Source organism: Symsagittifera roscoffensis, chromosome 8 (assembly GCF_963678635.1).
Source record: "Symsagittifera roscoffensis chromosome 8, txSymRosc1.1, whole genome shotgun sequence".
Classification (NCBI taxonomy): domain Eukaryota; kingdom Metazoa; phylum Xenacoelomorpha; order Acoela; family Convolutidae; genus Symsagittifera; species Symsagittifera roscoffensis.
In genome coordinates this window covers 29,782,232-29,795,514 of record NC_087069.1, presented here as the reverse complement: position 1 = coordinate 29,795,514, position 13,283 = coordinate 29,782,232, and the positions used below count along the sequence as shown (strand labels likewise).

At 36.2% G+C, this 13,283-nt stretch overlaps 2 protein-coding genes across 2 annotated transcripts; both read left to right on the top strand.

Annotated features, from left to right (window-relative positions):
- LOC134853142 (synaptotagmin-1-like) lies at window positions 1-6,765 on the top strand. The gene is made up of 4 exons (XM_063869094.1): window positions 1-669; window positions 1,026-1,147; window positions 1,664-1,950; window positions 6,377-6,765. The coding sequence occupies exons 1-4, from the start codon at window positions 380-382 to the stop codon at window positions 6,536-6,538; spliced, it is 861 nt and encodes a 286-aa protein (XP_063725164.1). The 5' UTR covers window positions 1-379; the 3' UTR covers window positions 6,539-6,765.
- Window positions 6,766-11,042: 4,277 nt separating this feature from the next.
- LOC134853110 (uncharacterized) lies at window positions 11,043-13,052 on the top strand. The gene is made up of 2 exons (XM_063869053.1): window positions 11,043-11,096; window positions 11,185-13,052. Exon 2 carries the CDS (start codon window positions 11,187-11,189, stop codon window positions 12,384-12,386), a length of 1,200 nt encoding a protein of 399 aa, XP_063725123.1. The 5' UTR covers window positions 11,043-11,096; window positions 11,185-11,186; the 3' UTR covers window positions 12,387-13,052.
- The last annotated feature ends 231 nt before the right edge of the window (window positions 13,053-13,283 follow it).

Genomic DNA, 13,283 nt, shown 5'->3' with positions numbered 1-13,283 from the left:
GAAAAACTCAAACTCTCAGGGGTCAAACAACACATCCAAAAAATCGAATAGCATTTCGAATGAAAACAACAACGCAAAAGAAACCAACACGAGCAAAACGACAAATAGTTCTGATGCAAACTGTCTAAATTCGACCGAGCTAAGCAATAACGGGAGTTGGGCAAATGGGAACGGAACTCAGTGTTCGAAATCTACGACTACGAAGGAGCCCAGTAAAATTTCGAAGATAGAAGCAAAAAGCAAGGGCTTTTTTGAGTCGCTCATAACACCGCCCTGGTTATATGTTTGGGCTGGGGTTCTGGCTCTGATTATAGCCCTAGTTTTACTGTACTGCTGTTATAGATTGTATCTGAGATTGAAAAGCAACAAAAAACGAGACATGTATCAAGAAATAGCGAGCAAAACGAAACGAGAAACACTAGGCAAAGTTGATCTAATTTTGGACTATGATTACACACAAGCAAGGCTCGGAGTTGAAGTTCTGCAGCTTCGTGATTTGAAATTCGGTCGAAATCAAGTGGAGGAAAAAGATCTGGAAGTTTACTGTCGGGTTTACCTGTTGCCAGACATAAATAAGTATCAACAGACTTTGACAAAGAGCAAAAGTTTCAGTCCTACTTTCAATGAGCAGTTTTATCTTCGCTGTGTCATCGACCAGTTAGATTACAGGCAAGAATTGATTATCAGTTGGTTGACAATATTGGAAAGCTAATCTTACTCTTGAGTAGAAAAATCATCAATTTCAACGATAATTATTAAATCAAATGCGTAGCTTACTTGACACATTTAAGTTCGTTTGATTCATTTGATTCAAAATCATGGGCTTGTTTTTTTTTCGTAGGCTTTTTGAGAAACCATTTTTTTTTTAATTACAAAAGCAAATCCACCTTCAAATTTATCAAAGACCAGCACAATTATCAAAACTCGGGACTTAAATTTGAGCATAGTTCACGAAAAAAATAGTCCGGCTAGATTTCAAGATGAATCTGACTTGGGTTGAAGCTTGACGTTTGCTGTGATTGCAGGAAGGTGTTAGTGAGAGTGTACCGTCACTTCAAGTTCGTGCGGGATGCCCCCATCGGAGACGCCGTCCTCTCCCTCTCCAAAACAGACCTTCAGTTAGGATTCTCATCCATACCCATTCTAGGTAAGCTTAGAAGTCCTTTACGATAGCTGAGTGTTCTATTATTGAATCTTATCTTTCTTGTGAACTGTGGTCTTCTGTAATACGGCCCAAAAATGATATTTTTCATAATTCGAAAACTGGAGCATAATGCTCAAATCTGATTGGTTGAAATTATTTCCAGCTAAAGATTATCTAGATTCTCAACCAAAATAAAAGCATATTGATAGTTTTAGGCCGTATAACAGAAAAGACTCAACCCTGCAAATTCTTCAAAACAAATCTCCTCCGAGCTTTATTTGCGGCAACTTTTGTCAGCCATTTTGCAGACTCCGGGTTGGTGTGCCGTTTGGGAACAATTTTTTGGAATTCGAACTGACCGTTAAGTCTAAAATCTAGCTATGGTTATTGCTTTTCACAGGAAGTTCTCCAGTAGTTTTATATTTTATTTTGGAAGATGAACATTTTTATTGAATTTGTCTTGTGGTCTAAATGCAAAAGCCTTTTATTGCCTGTAGACTACAAATTTTTCTATTATAGCCCACAACCCCTCGCTAGACGACCCGTTGGGTGAGATAAGCGTCACTCTACGGTACAATGCCAACACTCAGAAACTGGGCGTGACCATAATCGAGTGCAAGGACTTGAAGCCCAGCTTCGGGGGATCAACGGACCCCTATGTAAAGTTGACGATGAAGATGGGCAACAAGATTGTGAGGAAAGACAAGTCAGACGAACTGAAGAAGACGAGGAGTCCCTACTTCAACGAGGTCTTCTCTTATAAGATCCCCCCCAACAAAATGGGACTGGTCGATCTTCTCATTCAGGTAAACCGAACATCTCTTCCTTTCTTTCCAAAGCAAATATTTTTACAATTATTCCATGCCAATTACTCTTTCTCTTTCTCATCGAAAATTTATTTCCATTATTTTGTAGTTTTTTTCATACGCAACCTCAGCGAGAGATATTTTGCGGAAGGATTATGCCTGCTGTTTCGTTTTTGAGTTAAGCCGTACTGCTAGTGAGCCCATCTAAACTTTGTTAATTTGTGAAACTTTCGATTGCTTTTTTTTTATTTTTATTAGCCGCAATATTTCGAATAAAGTTCAAGTTTCATATATGGCATGTACTGGATTCAATATAATTTTTGCCGAACAAAGATGTTATAAATTGACTGATATGTTTTCAACAAAAGATTACCCAACCAAACCTTCGCGGAATAATTTCAGCTCATTTTCACTAGTCCTGCTTGCCGTTCCATATGAAAGAACATCATATTGAAATATTGGTTGTAGGAAGCTTTTGTTTGGCTGGATATTTTTTCTAAATTGCCATGAATTCAATTTTTCCCTCTATATGTAAAAATTTCGAAATTTTATTTTTTTTGAGAAATCATATAAGTCATTTGAGTTCAATTTTTGGTTTTCGTGTTTTCCTAGCAATTTGAATGTTGGATAAATATCTATTTCCTTTTTTTCAGAATTTATTGATTTAAACTGTTTTGTTTTGTTGGTGTTAAGAGATGACTTATTTTCCACCAGTCAATGAAGTTTTGTACTATTTACCTGCTGTAAATATAAATTGCGCTTTTTGTTGCTCCGATTTCTTGCATGAGCTGTATTGTCTCTGTAGAGAATAGTATCATCAATGTTTAGGACAGATTATTACAATCGCCTATTTTTTCTACAAATGAAATATTGCGTGAAAATTGCAAAATAGTCTAAATAGGCCAACAAAGGCCAAATAAATATGAAGTACAGACATACTGTAAACAAATATGTTGCAAGTCATCAAAATCTAACGAGTAGTGTGAAGTATCAACTGGGGCGCGAAAAAAGCAACTCATTCATGTATATGGGTACATGTTGTGAAATATCTTATTTAATTATTATCTTTAGGTAAAGATAGATATATCGATTACTCCTAACCTCAAAAAATTGCAGATGGGTCCATGAAATTTTTTACATGAGTTCCATCATGTCCAATAAACCAACTGATGTGCTGATAAATCAGGTTTCACAGCTAGATTACACCGGTGACTGGTACATCTGATAACAGGAATGTTGAGTTTCTGCAAATTGCTCATATTTGTGCTGTAATTGTCCCCAGTTAAAAAGCCTTCATCAAAACTCTCTCTAATTAAAAAAATGGCCTCAATGTGACTAATTGCCTCGGAACTAAATTTATGGTGATGAAAAGGCCAGTAAAGCAATCGTTCCGTATCCGGAATCAAAATTTATGTATTTTGAAAAAAATAATATTAAAAAATGAGAAAGTGCTGGTTTTCTTCCAACAAATAATGAAAAGAAAATTATCCAGCAATTCTGCTTTGATTTTAAGCCCAACCTGCTCCTTAGTGAGCAGCAAAAAGTTCGTAAAACTCAGGCGTGACAGTTTATCAAGACGAGAAATATTATTATTATTTTTCTCGTGTTCTAAAAATGTAAACAGTAAACCATTTGAAACAAAACAACCTATCCAACCGAACAATTTTTCGGCAAATGAATTAATCATTTTTGCCTAGAGGCACTGAAATTTCATTCAAGAGGAAGGATACGCTGACATAAAATGGCTGGTTAAATTGTTCAAAATCAGAATAATGAGATAGTGGTTAGTGTACCTTGACCCGAACGCAAGTAATGCTCTACTCACAATTATTCTTGCATAACTTTGTCAAACGTGCCCTGATTTTAGCGAGGGTAATTTTCTCACTCTGCCGTATAACTGTGATTGAGTTTGAACCTTTCTTGTTACCGAGTACAAAACTAGGTCTCAAAGTCTCCGCAGCTAACGGCAAACTTGAGCACTAACCGGGTAGTTTTCTCAATGAAACTGACCAACTCGAAATGTCACTCCAATATGGCATATGCCCAAGACTACCTTGGTCATTTTTCATGATAAGCCTCAGAGATGTAGATTTTTCAATCCATTAAACTTTTTGCATGAGTGCTTTTATTCTCCAATAAATTGACTGATGTCCTGATAATTCATGTTTCACAGCTGGATTATACCGGTGACAGGCAGATCCGATAAAAGGAATGTTGAGTTTCTGCAAGTTGCTCATATTTATGCTGTAATTGTCCCCAGCTAATGAGCTTTCATCAAAAAACCTCTAATAAGGATAAACTGGCCTCAATGTGACTATCTGCCTCGAAACTTGTTTTATGGTGATAAAAAGGTCAGTAAAGGAAACGATCCGTACCCGGAAACAGTTTCATGTATTCAGCTAAACAACCGATAAAAAATGCTGGTATCCGTTCAAACACCAATAATGAAAAAAATATATCCTGCATTTCTACTTTGATTTTAAGCCCAACCAGCTCTGTAGTGAGCAGCAAAAAATTCGTAAAATTCAAGCGTGACAGTTTATCAAGACAAAAAAAATTGTTGTTCTTCTCCTGTTCTAGAAATGTAAACAGTAAACCATTCAAAACAATACAATCTAGCCAACCGAACACTTTTACGCCAAGTGGAGTAACCATTTCTGCCTAAAGACACTGAAAACTCATTGAATAGGAAGGATACGCTGACTTAAAATTTCTGGTTAAATTGTTATAAATCAATCAGATCGCACGATTTTGTTCGGCCCCACATTTGCAATGCAAATATACTGCTGCGAGGAGTTATAATCCGCTTCTAAAAAAGTGTCACGTTTTATTTGTTTCCTGGCATGTATGAAAGAAGGATGTTTGAAATCAAAACGGCAAAAATTTCCTGTGAGAACAAATGAAATCATTCTAGAGAAGTTGGCAATAAAAATTGAAAAATGAGTCTTTTAGCAGACCAACGTAATAAAGTGATGGATGATTGATTGACAGACTCAAAGAGACGCTCAATCTGGGGCCAAGCATCCCCAATTAAGTCAATTATCTCACAATTTGTCAACAAAACTATCAACTTCAAAAGCACAACAGTCTAAATTAGCGTCAAAACAAAGAATTACGCGCACAATAACACTCGCGTTGAATTGAAGCGCAGCAGAGCAAGCGGTCGCTAGTCGCCAATACCGCGCTTGAAGTTAGCTATCACAGGTTATAATTTTTCTGAGTCTGCTAAAAAACCCGCCTGCTAAATTCCCTAGCACCTGAATAAAGATTCATAAAATCATTGATTTTCTTGTGTATGCGTACCTGCACTGGAGTTTCATGGGATATAATCGATTATAAAGGATTATAATTTCGACAGTATAATCGACTTTGACAGTATAATCGTTTTTCTTAAACCAAAAAAATCCATGAGAACCACTTTTTTCTGCAGAAAACTGTTTACAGCTAATTAAACACTTGAAACTTTTGAAATTGCAAGTTTAGAACCCGAAAAAAAAACATGTTCATTCTTAAGAAAAAAGTTTGCCAGCCTCCTACCCCACGCCCTACCCCACTCCAAGTTTACCAACCCACCACTAATTTATCACTCCACCTTTTACCACCACCACCTCCCCTACCCCCACCACCACCTCATCTACACCCCCACCCCCCACAAACACACACATCCACAATTTTCGTCCCCCGTCACTCCCAAAAGCGCCCACCACCCCGCAACAGCCCGTCCACACGGTGGCGGTAGTATAAATAGGGGGAGGGGGTTGGAGGCCCTGAAATGCACGTTTATGCAAGTCCCAGGTCTTTTCCCTTCATATTCCCACGTAGAACCATTCCCCCACGTCTTCAACCTCTTCCAAGTTAGAGGAGAGGGGGCTAGTGGGCAAAGGTAATTTTTTACTATGGGGATGGTAAAAAAATAACAGTTAAATAAAATGTATGTTGAACTGCCAAGTTGAAAAACTAGAGAAACTTAAATGTATAAAATCTTATGTGAAAAATTTAAGTTTATGACTTGTAATCCGTAGCAACTGCACTAAACAGGAAGTGAGATAACTCTGCAAAATTCACCAATAACCTCTCAAAAAATCCATTATAATTGATTGTAATGGATTATATTGATTAAAAATATGATGTTTATAATCCATTTCTAAAGACAAAAAACATAATTCCCATAATATGAAAATGAAAAGGATATATGCTTAATGAAAACGTATCTTCCCATAATTTGTTATTTGCTAAATTAAGTCACAATAAAGAGAAGATTATTATACAAAAATTGCTAGCTTTGTGAACTTTTCAGGAGAATCGAACCAAATTGGCAGTATTTAGAGGCTCCAAATGGAGTTACTAGACCCCAATTAGTGAATCTAAATATGCCTCTGTGACTTAATCTGCTCTGCGAATGAACTGAACTTAATTGTATTTCCAGGTCAAAAACCGAGACTTGTTCGGGTCCAGTCACGAGATAGGGGCGGTGAGGTTTGGGGTGGAGCCGGACAGTGAGAAGGCGGAGAGACAGTGGGAGGCGATGATCACACACCTGCGCAAGCCACAGACACAGTGGCACTACCTGCTACCCTCCCAGAATTAGAACATATGAACAAAGAAGAGAAAATGAGGAAAACATTTTAAAGTTATATAGGAGCTAGTTAGTCAGCAACTCATTCATAGCTACGATAGAAGCATACGCTTTTTGCAAAATGTGAACAAGGAGATCAGCTATTGGACTTAAAAATTTGAATCTTGCAAACAGCGAAATTTTGTAAATGAAATTTTGAATAAGGTTGTAAATGAAAAAATGAATTGATTTTTATAAATAATGATTGTTAGCGATACACAGACAATTGAGGCTATTGTTTATCAAAGTCTGGCGACAACTCGCATCAAGCCGGAAAACGCCGCAAATATGAACAATACTGCAAGTATCAGGGCAACTCCTTAAATGGTTCAACTGCCCTTTAATTTTTATTTTTTCAAGCCAAAACTTACAAGCATAATTCTATGAAAATGTACATTCACAAAAAAAAGTTTGGCTCGGGAGATCACCAAAAAGGCATCAGCCTGTCGGGAGGCATCTTCATGAGCAAAATCAATTCGTCAATTTTTAAACTAAGATCATATAGACAAAAGGACTTAAAAGATCACAAAAAAACTAAAAGAGAAAAAATATCTGTTTGTTTTGGTGTTGTCTAACAATCAAAATAAAATTAGCAAAAATACTACAACAAGTGATGGAATTTTACCAAAACAAACTTAGAAAATGTTTGTTGTCACAGTTATGTCTTTTATTTTATGAAAAAAAAACAAGTCCAAAGATTCATTGGTAGTTGTTAATGCTTCAAGAGGAAATTTTTAATCTAAGTGTAAGTGTAATTTTTTAATCTAAAACACAAATCCTACACTCGATTTTTTAAAGCTTTTGTAGTTAGCTTATTTCAGCTGCGACGTTTTTTTTCTTGTATTGCCTGTTTTGGTAGTATCTGTTATCTTCTATTCATTTATGTAATCATCAGGTTTTTTATTTCCACAACATCGACTTATAATTTTAATCATGAGTTTAAAAAGCTCATATACATGTAACTCTCGAACCAAACAGAGTTCATGCTTGTCCCGAACATGTTTTAGAGTTTTCCTTTTTTTAATTTTAAAACAATTGCTACACAGGACTCTTTGCTGGCTTTCTAATCTTTTTATGTCTGTTTCATTATTGGTGCCATAGATCAGTACACTATTTTGATCCATTGGTTGAGTATACAATTTGTATATCTTGTGCATTGTTAATGTGTTAAAACAAAATCTGAGTTGATAGATCATCGATCAATGTTTGGCTACCTTTTTCAAAGTTTTACTGATATGTGTTTTGAAATTTATTATTTCATTACTAGACACAAGTTCCTAATGGGTCTTTTGCTAGCGAGTTTCTTCCTGTTAATTTCTAAGGTGGCTGTTTTATATTTGGTTCTGGTAACCTTTTTCTCCAAAAGCCATTTTTCAATTTTGCTTGTACAAGAATTCACCTGCGGCTGATTTCCTGTTTTAGCGGTTGTAAAAATGCGCAATCATCAGCAAACAGTGCAATTTTATTATGCCTGCTTATGTTAGCAAACTATTTATATAGAGCAATAACAACAAAGGACCCAGGACGGAATTTTGTGGTACACCATAGTAGATTGTTTTACTGTCTGATGTTGAAGTATTATAACTAACGTACTGCTTACGATTTTTAAGTTATGAACTGGAAAGACTAAAAGTTTTTTATCGTAAGCCGTAGAATTGGCAGTTTCCAGTAGAATTTTGCGATCAACTGTGTCGAACGCTTTTGTAAGATCTATCACCGTACACACGGAGCCAACATTATTTGCTAGGTTCTCCCTTATATGTTCACTGAGTTCTATGATAGCATCAATTGTATTTTTTTTATTTTGGAAGGCGTACTTACATGCTGTTAATACATCATATTTTTCAGAAAATTTTTCAAGCGAACATTAATCAAAATTTCTGAAATATTCCCCATAATTGGTGTTATTTTTTTATCAGGTTGTTACTTTTTTTTCCTCAGGTTGTTAATTATTTCATAAAATAATTGGGGTGAATTGGTTTCGAAAAATTTTGTATTTTGATTCTCTACAACATTTTAAAAATTTTGTGGTGTTGTATTAGTTTCGATTAGTTTCTGACCAATTTCAAAAAAAATCGTTTAATTCTTCCTTCTGCACTCGGAATGTTGTCGTTTGAACTCACTTGACATTTGTTTTTTTCTAACCTCACCTATGACTTTATAGAAGTTTTTCGAACTTTTATGGCTTTTGTTTTCAAAAGTTCTCTCAAAGAAAAAAACTTTTTGATTTTCAACACAAGCATTTCAATTTTTTTCGTTGCTCTTGAAACTTAATAAGATTATAATCATTCGTTTTGTTTAGATTTTTTTTTTACAATTCAACGTTTTTTACTCGCATTTCAAACTTAAGCTGTTATTCAATTTTCCTATCCCAAAGTTCAAGATTTTGTTTTTTAAGCCAAAATTTGTTTTCAGTTAGAAATGGTGCTTCACATTCTACCACCTCGAGATCCGATATTAAGTTGTGTTGGCCATGACCTGCGAATAAATAGTTGGTAACAAATACATCTATTGTTGACTGCTTTTAGTTTTTGGAGTACTTTCATTTTTCAATTATTTAACTCACACAGCAGCAGGCTGTTTTCAAAGTTTAGAGAGTCACTTGTCGACTTAGATTTATCAACAATCATGTCTCCACATGCAGAATGCACATCTTTAGGCTGCAATTTGAACACAATGAGCTTGTAAAAGATCAAGAAACTTTCAATTGTTCGTTTGAGGTACTTTAAAGATAACAGTTATAAAACTTTTCTCGCCGACTTTTTCGCATGAAACAGTCCAAATTTGCATTTCAAGTGACATCAGTTCTTTAAATTTAGTATACGAAAAACTTTCGCTTACGTAGAAAGCAACACCTCCACCGCGTCTGTTCCTATTCACTGTTTCTATAGATTGACAACCTTATAATTTGGAAACACCAAACTCCATACAATATTTCAACCATGTTTCAATAAGAGCTTCAATTTGCGGTTTATTAGTATTAGTTTCGAGAAGAAGCTCTAAGGAGTGATGATTTTGCGCTAATGAGCAAATATTTTCAAAAACAATGGACATTCGCCTTCAGGTATTACTTTTCTTTCTGAAATTTTCGTGTTATTTCTATGGCCAATATTCTTTTAGATTATGATTTTTGATAATAATTAATCATAATTTCAGAAGCAATTTTTGTATTATTAACCAGATTTTTTTCACTTTGCAGTAATTTGATCAAGAGTTTGCCGAAAATCGCAATCTGATTCAAGTAATAACTTTTTCTTAGTTCTCAGCAATTATACTCATAGTATGAAACAGTCTGGAAACTAAGCGGTTTTGAACTTCGAAGCAGCAGACATTGTGTCCGAGTTTCGGTAGTCTTGTAATTCTCGACGGATAACTCTTGATCTTGAGTTTTAGATCGTGGATGATGTTCTGCTATCATCTCTTTCGGGTCTTCTAATAACAGGTTCGGGTTGATATTCTCGTCAAAATTTTCCGATAAAGTCGAACAAAATCGAACAACGTCAAACAAAAACGACCAATGTCCGGTAAAGTCGAACAAAGTCGAAAACGGACATCGTTCGACTCAAAAAATCGCAATCGGACATCGTTCGACTGAAAAAGTCTAAAACGGACATCGTTCGACCGTTTCGGTCGAATCATGAGTCGAGCACCTCAGCCCGGGCAACAATGAAGAAATACTCTAACCAAACTTTAAATTGTCTCAGTGAGTCTAAACTTGCGGTTGACGAGGCGTGTAATAAGAATCCTGTTGGTTGCGCCATGTGATACCACAAGGAATTCAATCAGTCAGATGTCAAAAAATGTACTTTAAATAGTGAATTTACTAAGTTCGAACTATCTTTTTTGAGGACCTGATGCCGAGTCGTAGCTCTTTTTTTAAACACTTTGACCTTAAGCAGGCGTTTCAATGCCCCCCCCCCCCCCGCCAATAGTCTCTAGGACTGCGTAATATGTTATGTTTAAAGGTTTTTACATAACAATATACATCAAGGTTACCGCCTAAACAGCTAGTACTACAATAACAAAAAACGCAAGTCATAATATTCTCAATTATAGATAGATCTTTATCATACAATTCCATACCACTCTATAGAAGACAAGTTATATGAAATAGCTTGACCAGCATTTTTTGTTCTATTGATGAAATTGATATTTCTCAGTTTTTAGCTTTTAGGAACCCGCCTTATCAAAAACGCCCCTCTCAGTTTTCCGCTTTCCCTCCTTCCTCGTCCCCCCACCATCATTATGCCAGTCGACACACAAAGTGTGCATTAATTAACTTTCAACTATAGTATGAATCACCAGCGTTATCATAATGAACCTTCAAAAACCTAATTATAAGTTTCAATGAAACATACAAGCATTCATTACAAAGTAACAACTCTTCTTTGTTTTGAACTCACAATTGAAAGTGGGAGGGTGTAAAATTTATTCACAAAAACAATCAGATTCAGTAGGCAAACAGAAAAACGACAATCCTTTGTCGGCGAATCAGTAAACATCTTGAAACACAAAATCATCAAATTGGAATGTGAGTTAAATCTAATAATAAATTGAACTAACTGCTTAGCTTGACTATTGAAAGTTTGATTATTACTGACTTTGTTAGAATTATTTAGACATGTCATCTTCAACTGAAGACCATGAACCGTTCGCTACGACAAACGGCAAGTCCGATTCGAGTCAAGCCGACACTGAATACAGCACGGGAGACCCGAGATCAAGATACGATTCACACATGATCATAAAACGACGAGAGGTGAAACGCGAGTCCAAACTAGTAATAGCGGGACTCGGTACAAAACGAGTTTCGAAAACGTCTGAGTCGGGTTTTGATGACGGCCAGTCTATACGAACCGGATCCCCGACTGGCTCAACGTTATCGGGATTTTTCCCAGCTCGCAGTAAGAAATCAAACGAGAAAATAGACAAAAAGTGGCTGGAAATTATGGCCAACTCTCAAAACCGACATGATGTTACGGCTCAGAAACTTTTGAACAAAAAGTTTAACATTTATCAGCAGCGGAGCAACACGCCTTCTGTTCGCAAATTCAACAGCGAGCGTAAAATTCAGAGAGTAAATGACCCGAAGTCGAGTTTCGGCTCTGAAGTTCTTTCGCTTCCAAAGCGAGAAAACTCTTTGTTGCGAAGTTACTCCGAGAGCGATATTTCACAAGTGCCAACAACCAACTCTTCAGTGCCCGAAGCCTCAGAAACCGACATTCGAGTTACGGAATCTGAGATGTCTGGAACTGATTCTGACAAACATACAGCCAGCTTGGAAATGACTGGAAGTAGCCAAGAACATCAAAAAGGACGAACTGGGAGTTCGCATTTATCTGTTGGATCAGTTGACATACAAATTACAGGACACACGATTGACGGGCCCAGCACCCAAACTATTGTCCAGAACGACAACGGTGGAAACAGCGATTCGGTTCATACAAATGGTGGGCAAACTAGCATCCGAGTAAATTATGAAGATTGTTCCAAAACGAGGACTGTTGATCCTGCAACTGGTCAAATCATTATAAATATCGTAACTCCTGCCAGTCGTTACGACGACTCAAACGTGCAGTTTAAAGATTCTTCGGGAGCTGCACCTGGTGCTCAGAACGAGGCGTCTCGTATCGAAGAAACGAAAACAAATGACACTTCGGTTATTTCTGTGCCTCCGCGAGCCAATCAACAAGCAGCTGGACAGTTCGTTTCGACGAACGAAGGAATTCCGCTCATTAAGCCTAAAAAGAAGAAAAGAGGCTGTCGGTGTTGTTTCTGCTGTACGTGTAGGTGTGGTGTTTCAGATGACGAGGATTTCTGAGCACAAGTGTCGTTTTTTCAAAACAAGTTGAGAAAAGACTAAAGAAAAGATGGGAAATGATTTTGGTTTGACTTTGTAGATTTTCGAATTTTTTCAAGCTACCTGAAAACCACATTTTTAAAATAAAATTGATCTTTTTGAAGCAGTCGTACTTTATCTTTTTTCGTCGTTGGTTTTGTCCGAATTGTATACGAATAAATCCCTCACGACAGAAATACTGAATTATTGAAGTCATAATGTAGAGAGTATCCGAAAACTTAAAGAGTGCAAAACCGACTTGAATATTAGACATTTCAAGGAGTGAAATTAGTTGACTGAGGAACTCAGAGACATTTACAGAGATTCTTGATTTCTTGCAGATGATCAGTTTTGCGGCTTTTAAGGACAAACGCTGGGCAAAAAAATTTGGTTGCCGAGAGATTTGAAGGAACGAACGAAAAAAAAACAATGTTAGCGACTTATGTGTTTTTTTTTAGAAACACGTGAATTTAATATTTGAATATAATGTAGGATGAAGTATGTATTTTTTTACGAAATAATTTATCTGTCCAACAATATATAAGATTGAGCATGTTCAGGCATAGTTATAGTGGAATCATGTGACTAAACTTTTTGATTGACTTGGTCATATATTTTGCATTTCTTGCTGTAGACCGAAATGTGATTGCAAACATAAGTTTTGGAAAAATTTATAATTTCCTTTGAATTAATTTAATCCGCAATTTAGACAATATTGAGTTTTATTACTTCCTCGATAGCTTAGTTGCACCTTCTCCAAGTTCGAGACACCAAATCTTTTATACAGAATTTTAGGCATTTTAGGCTATGTTTTAATCCTAGATTTTTTAGTGGTACTTTAAACAGCGCAATTTTATTCATATGTCCATTAAAAAATTA